General features: G+C 39.4%; 1 protein-coding gene across 1 annotated transcript in view; it reads left to right on the top strand.

Moving 5' to 3' along the window:
- The first annotated feature begins 2,449 nt into the window (after positions 1-2,449).
- ADAMTS19 (ADAM metallopeptidase with thrombospondin type 1 motif 19) overlaps positions 2,450-16,140 on the top strand; it is a 205,152-nt gene continuing 191,461 nt past the window's right edge. Inside the window, exons 1-2 of the mRNA XM_075178766.1 lie at positions 2,450-2,839; positions 6,038-6,675. Coding sequence (XP_075034867.1) covers positions 2,752-2,839; positions 6,038-6,675 — 726 coding nt within the window. The 5' untranslated portion in view covers positions 2,450-2,751. The remainder of the gene's footprint in view (positions 2,840-6,037; positions 6,676-16,140) is intronic.

Raw genomic sequence — 16,140 nt, 5'->3', positions numbered from 1 at the left:
TTTGAAGCTTCAACCCTTAAGTCCCGCAGTGGAACGCATGTGCATTCCACTGACAGGAAGTTTACAATACCTATCACTATATATTTTTGAAATATACCACTGTGTGTGTGCATATAACAATTCTTTTACTAAAGTGCTAGCCACACCCACTTGTCAAATGCCACTCCCACTTAGATGGGAGGCGCCGGTGCCCTGTCTCGCCCAGGGCACCAAAATTTCTAGTTACGGCACTGCCCTTACACATTCTATAGTAAAACTGCAGTTACAGCATTCTGTCTTTATTCCAAGCTATCCCCCTCCCTCCTTCGCTTACCACTTGGCATATTCCTTAAAATGTATTATAGCGATAGAAATCTCAAAAATTGTATTTAATTTTTTTTTCTGCCTAGCACATGGGACATGCCAAACAAAGTTTTGCATTATATGATCCACCTATGAGCAAACTTAGAGCATAATGTCTGCAGCCTGTTTTCCTTTTTATTTTTATTTTCCAAATTATGTCCCATATATCCTTAGCCAGTAGTCCCATTCAGGGACTGGCTGGGCTGGGGGGCATCTGCCCCCCGGGCCGATCCCATAGTGGGCTACCTTGGGCTGGGTCACTGGGCTACCTGCATTTTTTCCCTTTAAAATGTTCCTAATAGGCTGCTCAGCAGAGTATCGCCCCATGAGCTAAAATTTGCCAAACAGCCACTGGTCCCACCTCCATGATATTGTATTGTTTAAAGATGTATTATCAAACTTCAGTATGATTGACAGTAGAGCTCTGCTAGGAGATAAATGGAGTGTGGGGAAGATAAGAAAATGAATGGTCAATGTACTAAGTAGTGAGCTCTGCAAACTTGTACCATCATAGAAACCAGGTAAAGTCATACATTAATATTTAGATTAGTAAATTCAAGAGAAAATTTAGCAAATAAGACTAGAGTCCCTTTCACTCCACCTGTACAATAATGTCAGTTTGGCATGTGTTTGACAAAGTCATAAAAACTCTAAGAGGTTTAATAACCTTGCTAGAGATTTACAAGTTATAGATCTGTTACACTTTTACTGTTGTACTACTCCACATATTGTAATATTTTGGAGTGGTGGAGCTACAATTTAAATGGGAATAATAATTAAAGTGCAATCCTTAACATATTGTGTATATATACAATATTTGTGGTGGTACTTTTGAGCTGCAATTCCTTTTGAGCGCTCTTATATTAGTATTTAAATTTTCTTTGTCCCTTAAAATATTGTGGAAATTATAATATATTTTTAATACTGTCAGATAGGTGATCTAGAAAAGCTAAAGCTGCTTAAAATATAAGTGTTTTGTGCTTATGCGTTTCCTCCTTAGTATGCCGCTTTAATAAACATGGAACATTTATCTTACTTCCACCAAAATTAATTCCTCCTAAATGCCCTTCTTTTGAAAGAGTGGTGCCTCTTTGCACCCAAATCCCACATCCCTATATCTCTATTTAGGGTAATTATTGCAAATATTTGCTAATAAAGGGCTTGATTCATCAAGGCGTATAAATGCAGATACTTGCCGTGTTTTGCGTAATATCGTAAAATTGCATGCCCAGAACCAGACAGGACTATACTTCAGTGAATGCAGCAACGTCCAAATCATCTTCGAGCGCGACGGATATTTACGACAGCTTACGATTTCATGGGAGAAATCCACAGTCAATTTAAAGTAACGGTTGCCAAGCTTTAGCGCATGCAGCAGTGTCATATTCAAGCTTTGGGCATCTCTATGATACGTGTGCTTCTGTCTTATCACACCAGCTACAGGTCAGGTGTAAGTGCTGATTGATAGTGATGATGAATGTATATGAACATGTGTTTGCAATCAGAAGCTACTGTAAAAATGCATTTTATATATAGTAGATTAATAGCATCCTGCTAAATGTATTTTATGGGGGGAACAACTAATTTTACACTACATAATGTTACAATGCAGATATATGAAATTTGATAAGATGCAGTGCAATATGACACAGAAGAGATAACAATTCAAGTAAATGCCACACATTGGTCCAATGTTATCACTGTTGCTATGGCTGCTTAAACTTATGCTAGAAGTTCATGCCTCTTTTGTGATGCATTGGAGTCCTACCTGCGATCATTTCACGTGCAATTTATGCAAATTAGGTATTGCCTGTAGCCAATCAGTTTTCAGTTTCATAAGAAAGCCCCCTCCTCTGTGAGTGTCTGAGCTTGTATAGCCACCTAGTTAGTTACAGCGTTCTCCCTACTTCTCCTCCCCTCCTACAGCTCTTATAGCTGTGTGAGGCAGAGATAATGTGTGCAGTATTCAGTACAGCATGTGCATGTGTGTGAGTGCAAAGGAGATCTGATCTCTTTCCCTCTTTTGTCTGCTTTGCAGCTGCTTTATATTTCTCCCTTCCTGCACAGAAACTCTTTACTTTCATCTGCCTCCCAATCCTGTGGGCTCCTTTAGCAAGAAGCTCTTGCTTGATTGTACTCATAAGGAATCAGATTTGCACCAATTACACTAAAAAATTCACTCTTTCACTACAGAAGAAATACTTGAACCCAAAGTCATAATTTTCCCTTTTTTGCCCCCCTTCAATAAATCCACACAGGCGACGGTGGAAAAAAAAAAGGCAAAGTTGTTCTCTGGGCAGTGATTCACTAACTTTGCTGGAAAAAAAAGGCTGGGGAAAGCGAGCAACACACATTGGCAGATTTAAGGCTTTTTCAGCGTCTGTTCCATGTGTTTAGACCATTAAGTGGATGGGGCAAGAAAAAGGGATGGGACTGCACTGCAACTGCTGCCTTGTCTATCTGTTCTTATGTATCCTGTCATGTAAGATCAGCACAGGTAGGTTTAATGCTCGTGTTGAGTGTACGTGTTTAATCTTGTCTAGTGCAACTACATGTTCATCCTTTCCATCCACATAGACAACTAGTGACCAAAAGCCTGAAAATTAGATCACCACACCAGGTCATCTGTGTCCACTTTTATTTTATTTATATATGATTGTATTGCATGTCTTTTTACAGTGTGTATCTTTTAAATAATTCAACTTGTATTTCTATAGTTATGCTGTATGCACTGCCAGTGTCATTATCACTTAACAGATGTGGACAGTTTGATGTAGAGAGTCAATCATTTCCTTTGTCAAGTGTACTTAGTATAAACTGGTGACATTCTTAGAACCCCTGATTCCCCACTTCTAAGCTTCCTTTACATTTATTACACCTATAATAGTTTCATATATGTGTAAAAATATCTACCTTTTATCCTCATTTTTTTTAGAAAATGTTACTATGGATTTAATGTCTATATACTTTGTAAGCAATTTGTAGAATGTGTCATCTAAACATTATAACAGAAAACTATTTAGCTCAGTGCATGTTCAGATCCCAGGATAGACATGACTATACAGAGGTTTTGCTGAAGGCAATATACACACAGAGTTGCTCTGCTAGCTGTGTAAAGTTGCTGATAGTTGGACATTTTATCAATTAAACTGAATGACAGTACTTAATATTGAATGAAACCTGCACTGCTATTATTGTAACTGCAAATTTAAGTTGAATCATTGCAAACTAGTGACACACTAAATTTAAATACAGTATTTGATCACACACTGCAAATGAAAATATGTTTGTATGATATGAAAAGACTTTTTGACTTTTGAAATGTAAAGATTAGTTAAATGACTGAGTAGGCACAGTGATATTAATTTACTGGAATGTAAATTAAAAACCTCAACATTTTTGACACACTGGGCAAACATACTAATAAAGTTAATAGTATTGCAGCAAATTGTGTATGGGGTCTAAAAATGGGCAAATGATTTGAGTTACTTTTCTATTAAATTGCCCATAATGTCACCTGACAGGGTCGATATTTTTGGCATATATTTGCTGTCATCAGTGATTAATGCTAATTATTTATGTTATAAAAATGTTAGTGAATAAGACAATACTCTGCACTACTGTACATAAATGATTAGATGAATGGTGAACACTTTATTAGATCAGGGGGTAAATGTATGAATCTCCGGATTCTTCATCTCCGGCGTGTTCAGCCTCTTCAGCGCTTAAATTTAAAGTGGCGCTGCATTGTAAAGGGAAGTTTCCCTTTACAATGCAGCGCCGCTTTAAATTTAAGCGCTGAAGAGGCTGAACACGCCGGAGATGAAGAATCCGGAGATTCATACATTTACCCCCTGGTATGGAAATAAATGCCAAGAGATAATGTTACTTTCCATCCTCACAAGACATTCTGGAGGTCATGTAGATTCGTACACAAGTTGTGTTTCTGGGGTATAATGCGCTTATCTACTTCTGCGTAAGCAAACAAAGAACTAGTTGCTAAACTAGTGCTTTGTGCTCATGCTCAGAAGCAAAAAAGTGTATTCAACCCCAAAAACACAACTTTTGTCCAGCTCTACCTGAACCCCTCAATGTTCAATCAGCTTCTTACTATGAGTCCCACGTTTTAGTAACACAGGTGTACATATTCCTCTAAAACTAAAGACAAGCAAGACAAATATGAGCTATAGAAATTTTACAATTACCTTAACATTAGATTAACATGTCATACAGCTATTGTTGGGTTAAGTTTAAACCCCAGATCATGCATACTCTCATTCATGGTTAAAATTAAATGCAGGGGCGCACGCGCTGGGGGGGGGGTTCTGGGTCTCCAGAAACCCCTCCCCTCCGCTAACAAAGTGCCCCTGCATACGGCACTGTACTATACAGCAGCCGCGGCGCTGTCAAAGAAGAGTCCGCGGCAGTGCTGTATTGTATACAGCACCGCCGCAGATGCTTCTTTGACAGCGCCGCGGCTACTGCATAGCGCAGTGCTGCCGAAATGGAGCTGCTAAGCATGCAGCTCTCTCTATAATTTTTTTTTTAAGAGGGGGGGGGAACCCTGCATGCGCCCCTGAAATGGTATATGTATATATATATATATATATATATATATATATATATAGACAAACATTGCAATATCCATTGATTATAGGCCTCGTCTAGGTTACCTTTAATACATGTTTTTTAAGAAATCATACCTGAAAACTTTCTCAGAACAGTAACAGAATAAATAAAAATGATTATTAAAATAAATGGGAATACATCAGTAAACTACCTCCTTTTCTAAAACATTTTGTTTGTAAACAAATTATATTTTATGCTTTTACATTTTAATGTCAACATTATACATTTTTATGTATGATGTGGCATGTTCTAAAATTATACATATCATATTGTTCAGTCATACTCACTGAAATATCTATGTCAAATGCCTTTTAATCCCATTCTATTAATAACCACCCGTCATATTTAGAGGAAGTATGAGTATAGTTGATCATACAAACAGAATATAAAAATGTATAACTTTTAAGAACATTCCACATGTACAATAAATACAAGCAGGTAGAAGTTTTTTGGCTATAAGAAACATTGAAAAAAAAAATGCCATTTTCATGAAAAATCTGTACAAAGTTCCTCTAGGGCTGATCCAAAAATCATAATTGGATAATAAAAAATGAAAAGAAAATCAATATGTAATTTAGCATTTTTCCATTGCCTAAAGAGTAACATGTATTTACATAGACTATAAGACCTGAATATATAGAGTTATAGATCTTAATATATATAGTTTACAGGAAAGAAGAATATAGAGAGACTATAAAAGGACAAATGTTGCAGCTTGAAAGTACTCAAAATTTATATAATGGTAGAAGAAAAAATCCAGAACATTACATCATGCCCTCATGTCATCGCCTTTAGAGTAACATTTGGAAGTATTGCTGGAAAGGTAATAGATGACTGGAACCATCCAAGTGGAAGTAGCAAAGTCAATCACATAAAATTATGCTGAAAAAGTAAATGAACTTAATTGGCCAGACAAGATAGGATTAGTTTTGGTTTTGACTTTATTTGCTATTATGCACATATGTGGTATTTCTATGTTTTATTGCCTTAATTATAATTAATTTCTATAAATAAAAAACATCATTGCATTTCAATTTATAGTTTGCCCTGGTATTATATTTTAAAGGTCATATCTTCTCCTCCCAATGGGATGAGGAATGGGAAGTTGTGTTTCCATCACTGTGGGGCTCACAGGAATCAAGACAAGGAGGGAGGAACATTGCGGTACTAGGAACCGATGAAGCCTACAGAAACCATAGTAATGAAGACCTTGCTTCACCAAATAATCAGGCTGCTGTTAGTTCACGGGAGGTACGCTCTGTATCCTCTCTGTCATCTACTCCAACGTACATTCAACACCAACCAGTTGGAGAAGAGGAGCAATACGATGAACATGAGTCTCATGAGTTTTATCATTTTTCACCATTTCCGTGGTTTTCTGGTGCAAAGAACATAAATACTTCTCCTCCCAGTATGTCGTCACCTATTTCAGTTCCCCCTTCGGGCAATTCTAATAGACCCTCACAGCAACCAGCAGAAAGTAGTGGAAAGTTAAGAGTTAAAATATCTGCCTTTGGGAACGACCTGTACCTGTTATTGAAGAAGGATAGCCGCTTCTTGTCTCCAGGCTTTGTGATTGAAGAGAGACGGAGGGATGGGAGGGAACCATTGAATACTGAAGATACAGACAGAGACTGTTACTATAGTGGCACTGTTCTCCGCCATCGTGGTTCCTTTGCTTCCTTCAGCACATGCGGTGGATTGGTAAGTACATAGTATAAGTTAAGGTAATATGATTGCTGTGCTGTAAACAAATATTGTGCAGATGAAGAGTACTGGCCCTCCTTCCTTTCAAAAAATACTAATTAGTAATCTCTTAAAGTCTAGAACCCTGATGGTATTATATAGATATATTACCTGTACTGTTGCTATGATATGTTGCATAAAAACGCCATTAAAGTTCAGTGCGTAATATTTCCATTCATGTTAGTATAAATTCCTACATTGCATGGTTATAAAATGGTTCATTTTATGTTTAAACTCAATAGACATTAAATGCATACCTACCTATTTCAAGAGGGGGTGTGATCTTGCCCCCAGACTGCCGGCTGCCCATTTGATATCTCCCTTTCATCAACATTCCCACCTGCAGGACAAGCATGTCCCAGGGTGGGACAGTGGGACAGAGCCCTAAATTCAGGACTGTCCTGCTGAAATTGGGACAGTTGGGAGGTATGTAAATGGCTTGTACTAGTGCCATCAGATGTATCATTTAATGCCATCAATAATGCAGCAGCAGGTGATCCTAGCCAGAGCAGGCAGCATGAATTGGATGTGAGGTCACCTTGTAGTACTGACATCCAATAATGATCCTCCCTCTTTGGCCAGGAGCTCTTGATGCTTCAGTCTCTCACTAGTAATGGACATTAAATGATATGATTGACCAGTGGTAGTTCAACCTGTGCTACCCAATCTTGATATTTACCCCAGCCCCCACAGGAAGGAGGGTTGGGAATAGCCCAATATCTTTTTGGCACAGGCTCACAGGCTGGTAGCCTCTTGGACAGGGTGTGTGTGTTTCTGTGATTTACCCATAGAGGCACCAATCCTGGGCTTGTTCTCACTGTAACAGAGGGACACCATGCTCATGGTTTCCCTGAAATAGTGGAAAACAGCTCAATCTGTCTAGAACTGGAGCTGGTTGAAAGTTTTTGGGTGCAAGCATGCTACCCACATGTGCAATGTGCACGGGAGCCTTTCTAAATTAAATAAAAGTATTTATTTACTGTACTTTAAACAGGAATAGCGCTATAAGGGAAATAATTGTAAAGTAATGGTGTTCCTGAAATAAACTAGACTGTGTCAATGCTGCTATGTATTGCTATATTTGGCCAGTTTTCTAGTACTGGCTATATTCTTTGCATTATGGGCATATTGGGACTAAGCTGCAAATTAATTTGCTGACAAATTTCAGAATAGGCTGGATTAATTTGCCAATCTCTAGTGAGGAACATGTTAACAAAGCTACATCAGAAAGGAATTTAATGCCACTAACTTCAACTATATGGTGATCTTCTCGTTACCTTATCATTTGTACTTGTATTGTTTTTTGAGTCTCCTCATGTGTATCATCATCTTCTGTGTGTGTGCTATCATATGTATCAACAATGCCTATGATCACCTCAATTCTTGATATAAAAAGTGTGTTTGAGCAATGCCAGGAATATTCACATTCAAATACTCAATCACCTACCAAAAGGAATGGTATCAATAGAGCTTCATTATAAATCTGCTGAATCGGCTAACATCTTCATTGCTTTGGCATATCTGGTATATCGAGAGGTAATGCAAGGATAAGGCAATATTTATCCTGCTCAATTATTAGATTTTGGAAATAGGAACAAAAGTCCACAAATTGTTATCACTTGTGAATGTTTAGTTTGAGGACTATTATTGCCGAGTACAGTTGGTTATTGTTTGAGAAACATTGACCACAGGTAAAGACTAGCTGGTGTGCCAGGCTGGCCTATTGCACATATTAATTATTTATTCTCAGCCTAAACCTTTCTCTATCACAAGTATGTTTAAATTTATTTACTGTTTGTTTTAAAACCAGATTTACTGCACCATACTTTCAGAAAAATAAATAATATGATCTAATATTACCCCTGAGCTTTTAACCAAAAGTTTAAGAGCATGACCGCTTGTTATCTCAATTTTTACAGATCATGGTTGAAGGCCTTACATGCTACACAGATTTTAAGTTATGTTTGCAACATTGAATAACATATTTAGATGTCAAATTTGTGTTCTATAAATTAATGTGGACTTAGACTTAATGGAATTGTCTTGCTAAAAAATTCACTTTTTATAACCTCGAAAGCCCTGACAGACAAAAATAACATATGTTATATGTACACTAAAATAAAACAACCATTTATGTTAGGTATTAAGGAGTGAGAGTGGTTTACATTAGCTGAACTGTAGAGTTCCATCACTACCCTTTTCTACAAGGTTCCTGAAACCACATGATCTTAGCATGTCAGGTGATCATATGATATGAGCAACAGAGAAGTAAGTCCCAAGGAGGGCGAAGTACCGTATGTTGATTGTCTATATTAGCAGTGAAACCATTTGCACATACTTGTAATGCATTGCAAATTAGGCTGAGCATAGGGAAGGAAGATGAGCTGTTGTAGTTGACAGATGATTACTATGAGCTTACAGATGTGTTGTGACTCAGCATATGCTTTTACTTTTAGAAAGGGAGAGACTATAGCAATTACATTCTATTGAACAGCCCTACATCTGTAAATTAAATGTTGCATTGATTGCTGAAGTTAGTTCATTTCCTTTAGAAGCTTTCCCACATATAAAAAATCCTTTACAGCTTTTTAGAAAACCCAGGAGCTCATTATGATTTCAAAATATGACAATAATTCAACACAGTTATAATATAGTAAATAAAACATTGAAAAGCAGTTAATGAGTTACAGGTGTTTTAAAAAGGAGCTTCTATTTTTGAATCAGTTTGTATTAATAGCTATATAGGGGGGGAATTGAATTAGCCATGACGTTCTTAAGAACATCACGGCTGCGCATTCTTACCATTACACTGTAAAATCTCAACTCGTTTTTCCTTGGGTATAAGAAAAAATCAGCAAAGATTTCTGTAAAAATCCTGTGGCCACAATGTTCAGAGGAAAATTACAGCTAATTGAATTCCCCCCATAATCTCAAAATAAATCAGAGAGCATTCAATAAAGGTTTAAGAAGCTTTCTGTTGGCTTTATAAATGCCCTAAATCTTGATGCTCCCAGATTGGTTCCAATCATTTGTAGTATTTGCACATGCGGAATTATATCACTTTCTACTATGGTAGTAAAGAGTGCAAATTAAATTATTCTTTATTCAGTAGGTGGAGGTATGCATTTCATGGTGGTAAATGTATATAAAGCTGTACATTCAATTAGAGATGAGCAAAGAATTATCTGGACAGTTTACAATAATAGGTCAATAATTTTCTTTTCAGAAAGTCAAATCACAACTCTTTTAACTGCTCTAATGAAAAAAAATATATATAAAATGTTGTTTATAATGTATAGTTGTCCAACATATTTTAAAAGACATCATTGTTGAAATTCAAATTTTAAAAGGTAGATATTTTTTCGCCCCACCCCATCCCACCAAAATGTATCGAAACTTTTTGCTCATCACTGTAGTCTGTAGTTATCTGAACAATCCACAGAAGAACAATGAGAATTGTTCTTCACTATTTTGAAGAGTTGAAACAAGGTGTTTGGGAGAAGTTGTGTAGTTCCTTTTAACTGGAGTATTACAAATCATTGTGGATTAACATATTTCTGTATATTGGTATCCTCTTTTTTTAGAAATAGTTTCAGTAAGATAAATAAAAGTAAGTAAAGTAATATCTGTCTGAGTGGTCAAAGTGAGCTGGTATGTGGTGGTATTGCATTCTGCCACTTCTCCTACTACCTTCATTGTAAAACTATCAATTTCCATTCACTTCCATTTTCCATACCGCCACTTAACATAGAGTTCAAAATTTGCATTAATTCTACTAATTGTAAATACAATCATGCACAAAATATGGATAAGAGTTATAAGCCTAGGATGGTAACCCATTTTCAATTCATTTCATAGTATCATATATAAATTTGCATTTATATTTTTAATTAAAATGCAAATAAATTGTACATCAGTTAGGTTACTTATTTATATGTTTGCAAACTTAGCTGACCTTTTATGGACAGACATGCATATTATAAATTTGATGGTGTATATATTTACATCTTTATAGGCAAGTATATGCAGTATGTACATCTTTATGGTCAAATACAGAATCTTGTTTGATGGTCACTTCCTGTGTCTCTAACTGGTGACAAGCCATTATGTCATCACTACTAAGATCACCAGTGCTTTGATTTGATGTCCAATTGCTGCACTTCTTTGAATGGCTATAATGTGTCCAATCAGTTTAGGATGTCGTTGCAAGCACCAAAGGCCCGTTTGGATACATGTATGAGCTGTTCTTCTAGTTGATTGTATAATGGGCACTGTGACTGGATCACTTACAAATAACTTATGGTATAAATTTATTTAAAGGAAATAGAGCAAGGCGCTTATTTATATAATTGCCAATGCACTTATTTTTTATATTGTGTAGATTTTTATATAGGAAATCCTTATTTCTGAGACCAGGGAAGAAACTTGTTTGTTTTAACCCTGCTAGAGGAAATGCATGATTTCTAATATAAGTATATGTGAAGATACCGGGTTTATCTGGCCTAGTGCTACCCAGTACCTTCTAGGATTCGTATGGTCACTCAGGCAAAATGCAGTTATAAAAATACAACAGTATATTTATTGTTATACAAACAACACTAGAATATTATATACACACAGTAAATAAATGCCAGGCAGATTTACCACATCATCTGTCCCTTACCCCAATAACTTAAGGAGATATAGTCACCTGCTGTCCAGACTTCATGATCCATGGATCCCTCTCAGCTGCATATATAGACTCGAGTTAGAATACGACAATTCAAAACTCCATCTTGCACCTTCCTAAATCAAATCCAAGCATGAACACACCTCCCCCCTGGAGTTGTTCCTTATATATCACAGGTCTAATTTTCACAGTCTTTCCCCTCCCTGGGCAAACCCCTGCGTCTATTCTACTTAACCATTGGTCAGTGCTGGACTAATGGGGGGGAGGGGGGGGGGGTTGGACAGGGGAGTGAAGATGAGCTGTCCTTTCAGAGAACCTCCCCTGTTAGATGGCCTGTCTGGACTAGCCTGGTGAGAACAATGGACACTAATTAGTTTTCCTACTCAGGCACATGGCAACCTGATCCCTACCCATAATCCCCCTGGCTTCACTTTAAAGACAATGAATAGCAACCTTACTTCAAGTTATCAATATACAATAAACAATATACATATGTACACTGAACTACAATGTCCCCTTAGCCACATGTTATTGGACAATGCAGTTATAGTCTGGTGAGCTAGGGAAACAAAAGAAGGCTATAAAAAGTATTTGCTATAATTCACATATCACACTCGTTTTGTCACATTCCTCCCCTACTTTTTTTAGCCCTTGTTTCCCAGTGGCTCCCTAGCCCCAAGTCATCATTTCTTACAAGTCCAAAGTTTCTGGCCTGCTGTGGTTTCTCCTGGGTCTGATGGTAAGGTAGACAGCAGTACACAGTTCCTCTTTCTCCCACCAGGGTCCCATGGCTGGAGGCATATCTTCCCACCCAGCTGGAGTGGGGGTTTATGCTGCCCTGTGTCATAAGATGAGTCAACAATAAAACTGGGCCACTCCGGTGCACACATCCATGGTAGGAGAGTTGTAGTCCAACATCCCTTGGGTGCCTTGTCCACCCTTAATTGCCCAACTGCAAATAGTCCCTTGGCCTGTCCTCTGTTTCTGGAGACCATGCTTCCCTCCCCCACATATTCAAGTGAAAACTGCCAAGTGGCAGGCAAGCGTGGGGGCTCCATTAATTCTTTGCTTATGGGGAATCCTCTGTCCCCCCCCAAACCACATGAGGGTGCCCCTGTAAGTATGTTGGTGTGCATCTCCCCTCCCCTGCTATCACATCCAACTGTGGCACTACTTCCCCCACCTCTGGTGCATCGGGGTAGTGTGAATCCTCATTGGACACATACTTGTCCTCCTGGCAGTAAAACAAAGTGGATGGTCCAGTGCAGGCCTCTGGTATTGGGTCCTGGATTCCCAGATTTGGAGCTGGAGTGCGATGCATCAAAGCTTGTGGGGCTGGTGAATCTTGCTGTGCTGGAGCCCTCTCAGACACTCACTCCGTTAACATCTCCTCATCTGCCAATTCTGCATAGGGAAAGACATAAGTGTAGTTTTCCCAGGGCCCCATGATAGTGGCCTCTGACATGACAATTATTCTATCCTCTCCCATTAATTCTGTCATACAGTCTGTAATCATGTACATATGTACACTGAACTACAATGTCCCCTTAGCCACATGTTATTGGACAATGCAGTTATAGTCTGGTGAGCTGGGAAAACAAAAGAAGGCTATAAAAAGTATTTGCTATAATTCACATATCACACTCGTTTTGTCACAGTATATATCTGATACAATGAGCCTTTGTTTAGAAAGCCTTTTGTATATCTTGGTGTAAGGAAATGCTTTGTATGGGGTTATACCTTGCTTTGAGAATGTGTATTCTGCGATTGTCTGAAGAAAGGATTCATGTTGATTGGAACTTTTGGTGTGTGAGGGTCCACACATCAAAAACAAGATGCAGGACATCACAGCATTTCTAGAATTTCACAGATAAGTGTAAATATTGTTAGCTTTGCAATGCATGTAAATCCATGTTTAGGTTAATACATCCTGATTCTAAAAATAGCCTGTGTCCAAATCAGTATGAAAAGCACTGTCCTGTACACTGAAACGTATCATTCTGATGTTCAATTTGACATGACCACTGATACCTTAAATCAGCGGAACTGTCCATTGCAAGGCACCAGAGCGAAATAAAACATCGCTCTTTGCTTCAAGACCCTGCTTGACAACTTAGTATTAAGTATTGCTGTAATCATGTGACCTGCAGATTAGACCCTAAATCTAATCCGTTCTTCAGGTGTTTCTGAGGTTGGACCCAGCTCTCCAGTACCACCGCTCTGCCGCTACCCAGCAGCTTTGGCCAGCATGATAAGCCAGGGGGGATCCATCCACAGCCTCCTGATCTATAGTAAGCAGTCAGGGGTACCAGCCCAAGTGTACCAGCAGGGAAGTACACTGGCAGTGACAGTTACCCAGAAGGAATGTGGTTCTGGGCACCATAAAGGAGCCCAGTGGTGTCAGCAGGCTCCACCTACTGCGGCATATTCAGAATAACGAAAGGGGATGGTGGCAAAATAAGCCCAGCCGGTTCCCAGCAACAACAGACAGGGTGGCATAGGTGGTCCATCCTGTCACAGGCACATTAAGTCAAACTGAGCGTGTATACAATGGAATGCCATACCTCCACTTCTCCTACTTCCTTCATTGTAATGCTAGTAAATTTTATTCACTTACATGCTCATTGCATTTTTCATATTGCCACTTCTAAATTCCCACTTTTACCACTGCTGTAGATATTATGAACTTTGTGTATGAGTTGCAGCAAGCTCAACACAAAAGTTTATAAAATCATGGTTAGTCAGCCTTGCTCTGAAAAGTTGACTGGGAAATCCTGTAGGGATGTCCTTTTTGTGCAATGGGTTGCTGAGTCTTTTTAGTACACAATTTTGGATAGAACTTTACAAATATGAACCTGGATTGTCAATGGCAAACTGTGTTTTTACACAGGTAGCTCTCTGGCAATTGTGGGCCCTTAAAAACATTGTAAGTAAACTTCATACACATTATCCTATTTTTTTCCAAAATATTTTGATATGTAAATGGAAGTCTAATGAGCAGTAAGTACTATGGTAACATGATCCTCTCCAATCAAGTTTTTGTTCCTTCCACTCCACTGAGGTCTCTAATGACATTCTCACTGCCAAATCCAATATTCCCTACTCATCCTCTTGGATCTTTCTGCTGCCTTTGACATAGTGGACCTCCCTCTCCTTCTGCAAATCATTACTTTGGCCTGTCTGACACTGTTCTCTACTGGCTGACCTCATATCTTTCTGACCACTCTTTCTTTGTTTACATCCCTAGCTCCTCCTCCTACCTGCCCTCATCTCTTTTTCTGTTGATATTACTGTTTCCTCTGTCCCCCAACTTTGCTGCTGTCACGGGCACTAGGAGTCTTTACCCAGGTATCACCAGATGATGGACTTACCAGAGCAGTATAGTTGGTAATATGGTACTCTGGTAGCGGGGTGACCACGGAACAGGAGACAGCAGATGGTAAGAGAGTGCTCGAGGAAAGTCTATGACTAGCAGCACTGGTAATAGGTAGATAACTGTACACGAGGAACTGGATGGACAAGGAAACGTGAGGGTAGTCAGTGGTCTGCGTATAGCAAGTTATACCCCTGCTATAGTGAAGAGGAATGTCCAGGAGTAACGAGGAGGTGGTGAGAGTCAGCGGTCTGCGTATAGCAAGTTGTACCGCTGTCTAGGTGAAGGAATGGAATCCAGGTGAAGGTATCAGGGGAGTCAGTGGTCTGCGTTAGCAAGTTGTACCACTGCTATGTGAGAGGATACTTGAAACTGGTGTCACAGGGAACAGGAGACAGTGGTCTGCATCTAGCAAGTTGTACCACTGCAATATATATGTGAGGAGGAGCACGAGGAGATGAATGCAATGCAGAGTATACACGGGCACACAGAACTTGATCCCACGATGATATGCACAATATAATGATAACTGAGCAGCACTGCACAAATATACAGAGTCACAACAACTATCCAGGCAAATAGGAAACACAGTCAAATGATAGCAATAGTCTCAGTGGATAGGGAACTCCGGAGTAGAACAAACTCAGTCCAGCTAGATATGCAATACACAAGCACAGTCAATGAGAAGTATGCATACCGCGGTTCAGGAGAGCAGGCTGTCAGAGAGACGTGCAGGAATACCTGAGCGGCTGAAGGCCGGCAGGAGGAGAGACCACTGGAAGGTGGAAGCGGTAACCAAGTTGGTGCAGCGCACGGTAGGTAGACCAGCAAGAACGAGGCAATACTCAGGAAGCAGTAGTATATGGAACTGGACACCTGGAGAACACGGGAGAGTTGAGGCGGTCTGATAACCAGTAGCTGAGATGAAAGCAGCGGAGCGCTGACCCGATGAAGACAGGCGAGTTGAAATGAGCAGGAACACTGTAGAAGCACGGAGACAGCGGATAGGAATCAGCTGGCTGCAGACACGATGAACACTGGAGAGTTGAGGTGAGCAGGACTCTGTAGAAGCACGGAGGCAGCGGATAGGAATCAGCTAGCTGCAGACACGATGAACACAGGAGAGTTGAAGTGAGCAGGATTCTGTAGAAGCACGGAGGCAGCGGATAGGAATCAGCTGGCTGCAGACACGATGAACACAGGAGAGTTGAAGTGAGCAGGATACTGTAGAAGCACAGAGGCAGCGGATAGGAATCAGCTGGTGCAGTCACGATGAACACAGGAGAGTTGAAGTGAGCAGGATACTGTAGAAGCACGGAGGCAGCGGATAGGAATCAGCTGGTGCAGTCACGATGAACACAGGAGAGTTGAAGTGGTCTGG

Source organism: Mixophyes fleayi, chromosome 1, assembly GCF_038048845.1.
Source record: "Mixophyes fleayi isolate aMixFle1 chromosome 1, aMixFle1.hap1, whole genome shotgun sequence".
NCBI lineage: Eukaryota > Metazoa > Chordata > Amphibia > Anura > Limnodynastidae > Mixophyes > Mixophyes fleayi.
Note: the sequence above shows the minus strand (reverse complement) of the source record. Positions and strands in the feature narration are given on the sequence as shown.